This window comes from Ovis aries, chromosome 2 (assembly GCF_016772045.2).
Source record: "Ovis aries strain OAR_USU_Benz2616 breed Rambouillet chromosome 2, ARS-UI_Ramb_v3.0, whole genome shotgun sequence".
Taxonomy (NCBI): domain Eukaryota; kingdom Metazoa; phylum Chordata; class Mammalia; order Artiodactyla; family Bovidae; genus Ovis; species Ovis aries.
The window spans coordinates 226,712,133-226,725,582 of NC_056055.1; the positions used below are offsets into that span (position 1 = coordinate 226,712,133).

The 13,450-nt window shown below is 39.3% G+C and overlaps 1 protein-coding gene across 3 annotated transcripts in view; it reads right to left on the minus strand.

Moving 5' to 3' along the window:
* Window positions 1-13,450, minus strand: part of CUL3 (cullin 3) — a 107,437-nt gene that overhangs the window by 72,066 nt on the left and 21,921 nt on the right. The window contains exon 2 of one of the 3 annotated variants that reach the window (XM_015093555.4): window positions 4,619-4,816. The exons of 1 other annotated variant lie outside the window; for it this stretch is intronic. In XM_015093555.4, coding sequence (XP_014949041.2) covers window positions 4,619-4,816 — 198 coding nt within the window. Of the gene's footprint in view, window positions 1-3,336; window positions 3,464-4,618; window positions 4,817-13,450 lie in introns of those variants that run through there. One more of the 3 variants, XM_027965243.3, reaches the window with a different exon arrangement.

Here is a 13,450-nt window from a genome sequence, read left to right on the forward strand (position 1 = left end):
GCTTATTTCTTCAACGTGAAAAGATAGTCCTGGCTATCTACACCACAGCACTAAAAGGTTCACTTCAATGGAAAATAATTTTGCTTTAAAAAATACATCATTAGCTAGGCAGTTCAGCTAACTGCTCAAAGCATACTGAACAAAAAGCTGTAGGAACACTTCCAGAACCATAAAAAGGGATATATTCTGTGAGACTGAAGACATATAACTTTGATACCACAGAACCCTAAATCATTCTCTTAACTTCCAGGCAGAAGGTACAATGTAGAAACAGGCACTATTGATCTACATGCAAACTATCTCTCTGCACACTGTATCAGTAACATCCCTAAGTCCTATTTGGTAGAACAAATCGACTTCCACATCAGAGGACAAGTATTTACGCTACTGTAGGATGGCTCTGCCAGTTAAGACTTCTTGTAACAGTGTCCCCTTCAGACAGTACTGTATTTGTACAATTAAAATGTCTTATAAAATCAAACTAAAAATGAAATAAGATCAAGAGGAAACAGAAAAATGAAAGCATAGATACCAGCAGAGGTTCAAAAACTTAATTCAACTGAAACAAAGAAATCATCAGATATGCTGATGATGGTATATTTCCTAGTCAGAAATTAACTAGCTTAAGGTGGTCAAATGAGTATTTGTGAAAGAAAAAAAAAATTTTAAGAACATCTTCAGATGCTGCTATTTCATTAATACTTATAGGAGAAATAAAAGTTCAGCATATTCACTTTTTAATTCTTTAGCATAATCAACTCGAATATATGTTCCCTGGAATATACTGTAGAGAACTGGCTATATTTTGAAATAACGGTTAATCTTAGATATGGGACCACTTTAAGAGACTATACTGAAGCTCTTAATTACCAGAGTTATTGTTCACATGACTCCAATTTCTACCTAACCATGTTTCAGAGTCCAAAAATCTGTCCCATTAACTCTGACCTTCCCTCCTCTCCTCACTTTTTGAATCAAAGCACATAGAGTTTTTTTCCCTACATCTGTGCCCAAGCTGCAAAGCACTTCTTAAAAAAAAGAAAAAAACAAAAGGAAGAAAGATAAATCATACATTCAGGCCAACTCCCACAGAGGTATCTTTTCCCTCACTTGCCAATTCCTTAGTATATTCCCCACAGGAGATACTCCAAGCTTCTTCATCTCATTTTCAGAAGACACACTGCTTAATTATTAGATTTGCAGTAGTTTTAGAACTAAAACATCTCAAAAATACTCCTGCCAACTCCTTGATTTTAACCATAAATAAACCAAGAACTAAAATTTAAAGGATTACAGTTTTATAAACACTGAGGCAATTTTCATGAAACTCCACATGCACCCTTAATTTCAGCATATTTACTGCATTTTCATCCATTCATTATGCCTCGGGAGGAGATTTATAGAAAAGTTAGGGATTCAGCCTGAAGCGACAATGCTTGAATACTGTTTTCAGCTAGGATACTTACTAACTTTGTGAAAGTGAAGTGTTAGTCGCTCAGTCGTGTCCAACACTTAGCAACCCCATGGGCTGTAGCCTGCCAGGCTCCTCTTTCCATGGAATTCTCCAGGCAAGAATACTGGAGTGGATTGCCAATCACTTCTCCAGAGGATCTTCCTGACCCAGGGGTCAAACATGGGTCTCCTCTATTGCAGGCAGATTCTTTAGCATCTGAGCTACCAGGAAGTCCCTAATTTCGTGTATTTGGACAAATAACCAACACTGTGTGCCTGGGTTTCTTCATTTTTAAATAGAGGTAATAACAGTAGTATCTGGCTCCTTGGGTTGCGACCATTAACTAAGTGAACATATTCAAAAGCACTCGGAGTGGACCTAGCACACAGTAAATGCTAAGCAAGACTCAGCTGGGCTCGTTACTATCATGCCCTGTGAGAATCTGCTCCCCTTCTACCTTTACTTCCCCACTGTTCCATTTCACATTCCCTTCATATCCAAAACTTCAGCTGCTCCAAACTTCTCTTCTACAGCTTTAAACAAACCTCTCCCACTCTACTTTTCTTCTCTTTTTGATGCCAAGATTCTTATATTAGTCTTCATTTTTCACACCTGTTCACCATAGTTTGCTTTTGAAGTTTCATCCCTTGGTTCTGGGATTTTCGTTTTTGAACTCCCAACACGTATTCCTCAGTGCAGGCTACCAAATGTCAGATCTCACTCTCCAGTTCTGAGTTCCTGCCAAGCTCCAAACCCACCATCTCTCTACTTGGACACCTTATTACAATCTCTCACACAAATTTCCTCACATGTAAAATGGTTTCTAAGTTGACTTCTAACTATAAAAGTTTCCAATATTAACCTAAAACAAAATTTGTCATCTCCTCTACCCATTCTAAATCCGTTTTCCACCAAAGTTCACAATAATTCTTTTGGTAGCACCGTAATTCTCTCCCAGTAACTAAATTTTATCTTGTCTTATTTCAGAATTGTTGACATCACATTTTTAGACTATCATCTTAATTAGCTTTTTCCAGGTCTTCCTCTGTTTCTAGCACACACATTCCCTCAATTCTACTTTATATCGCTCTCATCTTAATCTTAAAATATTCTGTCGTATTATCATCCACTTAAAAACCTCCAATAAACCTCCACTGTAAAGTCCAAATTCCTTAGCTTGGCATTCAAGTTTTTCTCCAAGATATTCCCAAATCAACTCTGCAACACTCCACTCCACTAAGCCCCATAAACTGTTACACACCTCAATCCAACTCTACTTACCACCTAAAAGTTTATTTCTGTATAATCATGAGACATCTGACATCCTGGGAACACCTGCTGCATTGTTCACTTATATTCGAAATTTTTCACGGTTCAGTTCAGTTTCATCCTTTCCTATGAACTCTTAACAGCCCAGGGTAGTATCTCCTTATCTGAATACCTAAGCCATTTATTGATGCCACACACTGCTATCTAAATATGTATATCATCTCTCACATCAGAATAAAAACAAAAACAAACCTGGAAAGGGGCAGCATCATATCTCTTTGCATCTACTACATTTTCTTAGAAAGTTGTACACAGTTAGGCACTTAACAACAACAACAACAAAAAACTACTGAATGAATGAAGAACTTAATCACCTTGCTTCATGAGACACTATTTACCTGCTCATGTAATTCCATTTAAGAGAAAAGAATTACAGAAGAGTAGAAATATAAAGTGATTATTTTGTAACCATTGTAGAAATAATGATTCATGCAAGAATCATCAATGGATGCTAAAACTATCACATGAAAAGTTTCTTGGGGAACAGGATATTTACACAGTCTCAAAATATATCTGAACAAATTACTTATGAATTACAAAGGGAAAAAAGGTACCTTCACAGTGGAGAAATCTGGCGGACACCAAGTGATCAAAGTTAACATCACCAATAATGGGATAAACTGACATCATGTGCCTCCTGATGTGATGCACTGAGGACACAACATCACTTATGTATAATTCCTGCCAAAAATGCACAACCTGAAACTAGTCATGAGGAAACAATCAGACAAACCAAAAACTGAGGGACAATCTACAAAACAACTGACCTATACTCTCAAAAATGTCTATGTGCTCAAAGACAAAAGCAGGCTGAGGAATTGAGTGAGTGATCCTGGATGAAGATCCTGGATCAGAAAACATACTGCCATAAAGGACATCACTGTTACAAGGGACAACTGGTGAATCTGAATGTGGGTCATAGTAGACAAGAGTTTTATATTCATGTTAAACTGCCTGATTTTGAATATTGTTCTTTGGTTAAGTGAGAGAATTTCCTTGTTCTTAGGAGAACTATTCCAAAGCATTTGAGTGTAAATGAATCTAAAACTAATTCTCTGTCTGGCAATAAAAATAATACCAATAATAGTAATAAATACCAATAGAAGATTGGCTAAAATGTGGCAAAATCTTGACAACTGGTAAATCTACAGTATAAAGAAATTATTGTACTATTGATGCAACTTTTCCATTTTTTTTTTCAAAACAAAATTTAAAAAACAAATACCCTAATACCACGCAAAAACTCTGAGAAGTTTTTATTTATCTGTGGTATTTTACATCTTATCTGACAATCTTAAAGCAGGACATACTTATAGTGGAAGAGTCTGCTTTATAAAAAACATTTGTTCTAAAAAAAACAAATACATCTTTTTGGAACCAAAGAACCATTTTATAATGTTAACAATCCAACACTAATTTATCTTTAAAAATTCCTATTCGTTGTAATAAAACTCAGTTAAAATGAATAAGGCCAATTTCATTTGGTAAAAAGTCTTAGACAACATTTTTTAAACAATGTAGTCATCTTATTTTCAAATATACAAAGAAGACAAAACTAAAATAGGCAGATAAGCATTTTAAAGAAAATAATGATCTATAATTAACTTATTCATAAACAACCATATGTATATTAAATTTACTTCTGAAACTATATTTATCAAAGATCACAAATTCCACCTTCCTTCAATTATCAAAAATTCTAGTTTAGCTGAATATAAGTTTTTAAGTGAGGTTTTACAACACAGCTACTATTATTTCTACAGGCTTCCTGGAACCTTTAAAAATAATACTTCTAGGTTGAATACAGTTAGCAACAGTCCTTTAAAAGTTGGATACCTTATTTATGAGATGTTCGGTAACAACTTCTCTTAGTCCAGTGTAGAGCTTTTCTCCATGTTTATGCAAAACCATTGTATATGCATTTCTATAGAGCTCCTCAAAACTAAGACCACTGTTATTCTTACGCTGGATTTCTTGAATTGCATTTTTCAGAAGGTCCCAAATGCTGTTTACATATTTTTCATCCATGGTCATCTGTAATATCCAAAAGAGAGAAAGAGACAAAAAAAAAGAAAAAAACCAATGGTTGAAAATCTTTCTGTATTTGTCCATATAGTAAATATTTTATTATATGATTACATATCTCTATGACTTACAAGGATGCTAACAATCTATTTTAACAGAAACAATGGGATACATTTAAAATAGTTCTTAGAGCTGAAAGAAGCAATTTTAAAATATCATTTTAAGACCTCCCTCCTTATCTGCAGCACAACCCTCCACTTTAAATAAAATCATAATTCCTGATGTTACTACTTGTTTTAGCCAAAAATATAGAACATCCTTTTCCCTAAGTTTATGTAGTAGAATATAAGCTCAGATGTTCCTTGATGAAAAAACACTGGGGACATGAACGCTATTTTCCTCTCCTGAAGATCTGCAGAGCTCCTTAGCAAATTAAAGATGAGAAGGAGATCTGCAATAAAAAACAAAACAATAAATCCACACATTTTCTTTGTTTAACCTAGTATTCTCTCATTTTCCTCCTTTCCCAGTTTAGATTCCATGGTCTGTCATTTCTGAGCACTGTTGCATATACCCATAAATAACTTGCCCCTTTTCCCCACTTCAAAATACTTGCCATTCTATACCCCAACTGCCCACCTACCCTCACAGGCACTCACACAGCTGAATGTAACTAGACATACATACATACAACCATATTCAATCCATCTCAATTTAAATTCATAACCACAAACCATAAGTGGGCCCTTAATACAATCCCACAGTTCTACTTTTCTAGTCTTAACTCTACTTTCCTAGATGGTTTTATACTGTCTCCTCCATCCTCAACCCTAGAATAATGACTTGCTTCCTGCTCCATTGAGAAAACAGAAACAACCTGAACAGAGTGTCACATCCACTGACCTGTATGACTGTACACCAACATAACCTGCTAGCTCTTGTGCTTGAAGTGCTAAGTTCTTATACTCAAATTATAGCACAGGTACCAGAAACTGACATCATTCCAGACCAACGGAAGTGTATCTGCAGTTTAACAAGCACCGCAGGTGATACCTATACAAAACAAAGTTTAACAAGTACTACTCTAGGTCCATCCCAAGTCATCTATTCAAGGACCTCCCTATAGCAATCGACCTCTCCAGCATCATCAAAATTTTCCTCTGTGCTAAGTAATTTCCATTTGCAATTTATATCCTCAGATTCCCATCTTAAAAACAAACAAATCCTCACAATCCCATATATTTCTCCAGCACCACCAGAAAACCTTTTTCATTTACGACACAATCACAGAGCTAGGGAGATGACTTCTATATTTATTATCCCCAGGTCACATTTTCCCCACTGTATCTTGAATCCATTCTAATAAGGCTTTCATATCTACCATTTCACCAGCCCAGGTGGAGCTAGTGGTAAAGAACTCGCCTGCCAGTGCAGCAGACATAAGAGATGCAGGTTCGATCCCTGGGTCGGGAAGATTCCATGGAGAAGGAAATAGCAACCCACTCCAGTATTCTTGCCTAAACAATCCCTTGAGCAGAGGAACCTGACGGGCTACAGTCCACAGGCTCGCAGAGTCGGACACAACTGAAGCAATTTAGCACACACGCACACTCGACCATTTCACAGAAACTACTCTACAGAAGGTCACCAGTGACCTTCCACACTGCTATCTCTAACAAAGTCTCACTTCTCATCTTACTTGACCACTCTGGTAGCAATTGAAAGACCCAATTATTCAGATTGATACAGATTCCTCCCTTGCCTTTCAAACACTACCATCTCTTGTTTATCTTTCTATTCCACTTGCTCCTATTTTGCCAGCCTGCTTACTGATTCTTACTCATCACCACAACCTCCAACTCTCATCAGAACCTCTTATCTATCCAAACTCAGTTTTCAGGTGACGTTAACTCATCCGGTCTCCTGGCTTTAAGTCAACCTCAAAATTTACATATCCTGTTTGGAGTCACCCTCTCCCACCAACTGCTTAATACCAGGTTCCCATATCCAGCCCTCTAACTCAATATTTGTACTTGAAAATCTACTAAGTGTCTCAATCACATCTAGAACAGAATGGCTAATCTTCTCCCCTAAGTTGACATGCCTACAGTCTTCTCCAGCTGAGAAGACATCCACTCCATCTTTCCTGGTGCTAAGGCCAAAAAGTTTGCAGTCAGTCCTCCTTAGTCTATCACCTCACTACTAATCCAAGAGGAAATTCTATTGTCTCTATCTTCAGTCTTCAAGACTGAAGGATTCGCACTAATCTTCTCCTGCAAGAACTCCAAAATTGCAACTTGCTAAAGAACAATCATCGACAGGATACTGTTGAATCCCACCAAGAAAAAATACCCCACATCCAAGGGCAAAGGAAAAGCTCCAACAAGACAGTAGGAGGGGCAGAATCAGATTTAGAATCAAACCCCATACCTGCCAGAGACACTCGGGGGGCTCAAACAAAACCTCGTGTGCATCACGACCCAGAGACCCCTCAGAGACTGAACCAGACATGCCTTTGAGTGTTTGAGTGTCTTCTGAGGAGGTATGGGTCAGCAGTGGCCTGCCACAGGGACAGGGGCTCTGGCTGCAGCAGACCTTGGTCATGCAGCGTGTGAGGTTAAACCTTCTTGGAGGAGGGCGCCATTAGCCCCACCATAGAGCTGCCAAGCAGACAACCCACAAACTGCAGAACAATTATACCAAAGAAATTCTAGCAATGTCAAGAAAGTTCTAGGACCCACAACAGACTCCCTAATCTGGGGATCCGGCTAAGGGACTGAGAATGCCTGGGGAGTTTAACTTTGGAGGCCAGTGGGATTTGATTATTCAACTTCCAAAGGACTAGGGAAACAGACTCTTGGAAGGCACAAACAAAACTCTGTGCACGCCAGAAGAAAGGAGCAGTGTCCCCACAAAAGAATGAGCCAGAATTGCCTGTGAGAGTCCAGGAGTCTCCGGTGGAAGCGTGGGTCAACAGTGGACTGCTGCAGAGTCAGGAACACTGAATACAACGGTGCGTACACATGACCTTTTGAAGGTGGTCACCAAGACTGTAATTGCCCCTACCATAGGTTGGCCTCAGGCTAAAAACCACAGAGAGGGAACAAAGCCCCGCCCATCAACAGACAACTGGATTAAAGATTTACTGAGAATAGCCCCTCACCAAGACCTTCCCCCACAGTCAGTCTCTCCCAACAGGAAGCTCCCACAAGCCTCTTATCCTTATCCATCAGAGGGAAGACAGAATGAACACCATAATCACAAAAAAATAACCAAACTGATCACATGGACCGCAGACTTGTCTAACTCAACGAAACTATGAGCCATGCCATGTAAGACTACCCAAGACAGACAGGTCATATTGGAGAGTTCTGACAAAACGTGGTTTGCTCAAGAAGGGAATGGCAAACCACTTCAGCATTCTTGCCTTGAGAACCCCATGAACAGTATGAAAAGGCAAAAAGATGGGACAATGAAAGATGAACTTCCCAGGTCAGTAGGTGCCCAATATGCTACTGGAGATCAGTGGAGAAATAACTCCAGAAAGAATGACAAAACAGAGCCAAAACAGAAACAATGCCCAGTTGTGGATGTAACTGGTGATGGAATTAAATTCCCATGCTGTAAAGAAGAATACAGCATAGGAACCTGGAATGTTAGGTCCACAACTCAAGGTAAATTGGAAGTGGTCAAACAGGAGATGGCTAGAGTGAACAACATTTTAGGAATCAGTGACTAAAACGGACTGGAATGGGTGAATTTAATTTGAATGACCATTGTATCTACTACTGTGGGCAAGAATCCCTTAGAAGAAAAGGAGTAGCCCTCATAGTTAACCAAAGAGTCTGAAATGCAGTACTTGGATGCAGTCTCAAAAACAACACATTGATCTCTGTTTGTTTCCAAGGCAAACCATTCAATCTCACAGTAATCCAAGTCTATGCCCTGACCAGTAATGCTGAAGAAGCTAAAGTTGAAAGGTTCTATGAAGACCTACAAGACCTTCTAGAACTAACATCAAAAGATGATGCCCTTTCCATCACAGGGGACTGGAATGCGAAAGTAAGAAGTCAAGAGTTACATGGAGTTAACAGGCAAGTTTGGCCTTGGAGTACAAGATAAAGCAGGGCAAAGGCTAACAGAGTTTTACCAAGAGAATGCTGGTCATAGCAAACATCCTCTTCCAACAACACAAGAGATGACCCTACACATGGACATCACCAGATGGTCAATACAGAATCAGACTGATATATTCTTTGTAGCCAAAGATGGAACTCTACACAGTCAGCAAAAACAAGATAGGGCGCTGACTGTGGCTCAGATCATGAACTCTTTATTGCCAAATTCAGACTTAAATTGAACAAAGTAGGCAAAACCACAAAACCATTCATGTATGACCTAAATCAAATCCCTTACGATTATACAGTGGAAGTGACAAATGAATTCAAGGGATTAAATCTAATAAGAGTGCCTGAAGAACTAAGGATGAAGGTTCTTCACACTGTGTAAGAAGGAAGCACTGATCAAAACTACCCCCAAGAAAAAGAAAGGCAAAATGGTTGTCTGAGGAGGCCTTACAAATAGCCAAGAAAAGACAAGAGCAAAAGGCAAGGAGAAAAGGAAAGATATATATATCCATCTGAATGCAGTGTTCCAAAGACCAGCAAGGGAGGAAAACAACAGAATGGGAAAGACTAGAGATCTCTTCAAGAAAATTCGGATACCAAGAAAACATTTCACGCAAAGATGGGCACAACAAAGGACAGAAACAGTATGGACCTAACACAAGTAGAAGATATTAAGAAGAGGTGGCAAGAATACACAGAAGAACTATATAAAAAAGAGCTTCATGACCCAGATAACCACGAAGGTGTGATCACTCACCTACAGCCAGACATCCTAGAGTGCCAAGTCAACTGGTCCTTAGGAAGCATCACTACAAAGCTAGTGGAGTGATGGAATTCCAGTTGAGCTCTTTCAAATCCTAAAAGGTGATGCTGTGAAAATGCTGCACTCAATATGCCAGCAAATTCTGAAAACTCAGCAGTGTCCCTGGTGGCTCAGACGCGGTAGAGAGTCTACCTGCAATGTGAGAGACCTGGGTTTGATCCCTGGGTCAGGAAGATCCCCTGGAGAAGGAAATGGCAACCCACTCCAGTACTCTTCCCTAGAAAATTCCATGGATGGAGGAGTCTGCTGGGCTACAGTCCATGGGGTCGCAAAGAGTCGGACACGACTGGGTGACTTCACAGCAGTGGCCACAGGACTGGAAAAGGGCAGCTTTCATTCCAATGCCAAAGAATGTTCAAACTACCGCACAATTGCACTCATCTCACACACAAGCAAAGTAATACTCAAAATTTTCCAAGTGAGACTTCAACAGTACATAAACCAAGAACTTCCAGATGTTCAGGAACCAGAGATCAAACTGCCAACACCCTTTGGATCATCATAACAGCAAGGAAGTTCTAGAAAAACATCTGCTTTAACAACTACACCAAAGCCTTTGACTGTGTGGATCACAATAAATTGTGGAAAATTCTGAAAGAGATGGGAATACCAGACCACCTGACCTGCCTCCTGAGAACCCTGTAAGCAAGTCAAGAACCAGACATGGAACAACTGACTGGTTCCAAACTGGAAAAGGAGTATGTCAAGGTGGTATATTGTCACCCTATTTCCTGTTTTTTCAACCTCTATGCAGAGTACATCATGAGAAATGCCAGCTGGATGAAGCTCAAGCTGGAATCAAGATTGCCAGAGAAGTATCAATAATCTGAGATATGCAAATGACACCACCCTTATGGCAGAAAGTGAAGAGGAACTAAAGAGTTTCTTGATGAAAGTGAAAGAGGTGAGTTAAAAAGCTGGCTTAAAACTCTGTATGCAAAAAACTAAGATCATGGCATCTAGTCCCATCACTTCATGGGAAATAGATGGGGAAACAATGGAAACAGTGACAGACTTTATTTTCTTGGGCTCCAAAATCACTGCAGATGGTAACTGCAGCCATAAAATTAAAAGACACTTGCTCCTTGGAATAAAAGCTGTGACAAACCTAGACAGCATATTAAAAAGCAGAGACATCACTTTGGCAACAAAGGTCCATCTAGTCAAAGCTGTAGTGTTTCCAGTAGTCATGTATGTATGTGAGAGTTGGACTGTGAAGAAAGCTGAGTGCCGAAGAATTGATACTTTTGAACTGTGGTGCTGGAGAAAACTCGTAACAGTCCCTTGAACTGCAAGGAGATCCAACAGTCCATCCCAAAGGAAATCAGTCCTGAATAGTCATTGGATGGAATGATGCTGAAGCTCCAATGCTTTGGCCATCTGATGTGAAAAAATGCCTCACTGGAAAAGACCCTGATGCTGGGAAAGACTGAAGGCAGGAGGAGAAGGGGATGACAGAGGATGAGATGGTTGGATGGTATTACCGACTTCATGGACATGAGTTTGAGCAATGTCTGAAAGTTAATGATGGACAGGGAAGCCTGGCATGCCGCAGTCCGTGGCATCACAAACAGTCAGACACAACTAGCAACTGAACTGATCTTCAGAATGCACCCAAAATTAAGTCCTCACTTTTCCCGTTACTAGCCTAATCCAAACCACCACTATCTCTCAGGTTACTACAACCGTCTCCTAATTGGTCTGTTTCTCCTCTTGGCCCACTATCATAAAGCAATCAGAGTGACCCTTCTGAAAACAAGTCAAATCATGTTACTTGGCTGCTCACAACCCTCGGTGGGTCACTTCTCCTGGAGTTAAGAGTCCTAAACACTATCCTACAAACTGTTATTCGACCTGATAATCTCTGTGACTTCATCTATCCTTTCTCCTTGCTCTCTCTGTTCCAGCCCTATCAGCCTCCTTGTTATTCCTTAGAACATGATAAACAAGTTCACTTCAAGGTGGTTTTTGCTATTCTCTCTGTCTGGAAATGGTCTTCCCCCAGCTATCTGCGTGGCTCATCCCCTTATCAAACACAAACACTGCTTAGTCTTTAATGAAGTCACCTTAAAATGAAGTTTTAACTGTCTACTCTATTTAAAGCAGCAGCCTCCTCCTACTTGCTGTTGTTGTCTCCCACAACAACATGCAACCCCATGGACTGTAGTCCACCACGCTCCTCTGTCATGGCATTTCCCAGTCAAAATACTGGAGTGGTTTGCCATTTCCTTCTCCAGGGGATCCTTCCTGACCCAGGGATGGAACCGGTGTCTCCTGCATTGATTGGCAGGCAGATTCTTTACCACTGAGCCACCAGGGAGGCCCCTCTCTCCTACTAGTGACCATCAAATTCCAACCTCACATCTCTTTTCCTGGTCTCTCTCTTCCCATTCAAATATCAGTTCCATGAAAGCAGGGATTTTCCTCCCTACTGAATAAACTCAGCCATTAAAATAATACCTGGCATTTAACAAGCACTTGTTGATAAATTTTCTACTTATCTCTGACTAAGCAGCCCTTTTCAGGCCACATAAAGCCTACAAGCTCTCTGTTCACAACCAGGGAAACACTACATCAATTACTCATCTCACTCATGTCTACTTCTAACTTGAAATGGATAAGATACTGAACTAATAAAATCCTCTCCAAAGAGGGCTGGAAGAAAATTTGGAGGTGATGGATATATTTACTGCGTATATTGCAATCTCTTCACAAATGAATACTTACCTCCAAGCTCATCAAGTTGCATACATTTAATATGTACAGCTTATCTCAATAAAGAGATCTTTAAAAAGACATTAAAAAAAAAAAAATCTTCAAGTCCTGTCCAAAGGGTATGAACGTGAAAAGAGGAAGGAGTAGGTAGGCAAAACAGTTTTTTCAGTCAAACAAGTTCAACTCCCAGTCAAGAGGATTCTTAGGCAGATGACTCAAACTAAGTCTTATTATTCTAGTCTTTTCTGGAGAGCTTAAAAATGAACTCTTTAGAAAACAACAACTTTAGAAACAACAACTTCTCAAACCTTATTCAAATCCAGGTCTACCAGAGACTTCTATGAAACCGCGTTAAAAGACTTTACCGTTATATCTAAACTACAACCTATTTTATCAGATACCCTTATACAGAGGATGCCATCCATGTAAAATATAAATAAGATGTGGCTTTTCACAACTTTGCACAAATAAAGGCCACAAGACAATGTGAAATGATGGCCTCTAACAGTCTATACATGTGCAATGTGGTTTTCTTAACAGTTTGCTGACGGTATATATAGAGGTTACAATAAAGCAGACAGACACCATTCCTGAGGTTAAATATTGAACATATAAAGAAGAATGTTCAAAACTCTTTCAAAGAAAGAGCAGTTACTGTGGACTGAAAATGCCAGAGATAATTATATTGCTAAATAAAAGTTCAGTAAAACCTTAAATGATCTTTTCAGGCTCTGTAACGAAGATCCCATAGTAGCTAAAAAAAACATATAGGAGGGTCTCTACTCAGCATGAGTTACTAAATTTTCTATTACAAAGTAAAGTATTTTTAAGATACTTTTAGTATAAAATATAGAAGTTATGAATATAAAATACAAACTAATGTTTCAAATATTGTACAAATACTCTTAAAGAATCATTTCTCACACATATGCTGCTGCTGCTAAGTCACTTCAGTCATGTCTGACTCTGTGCAGCCTC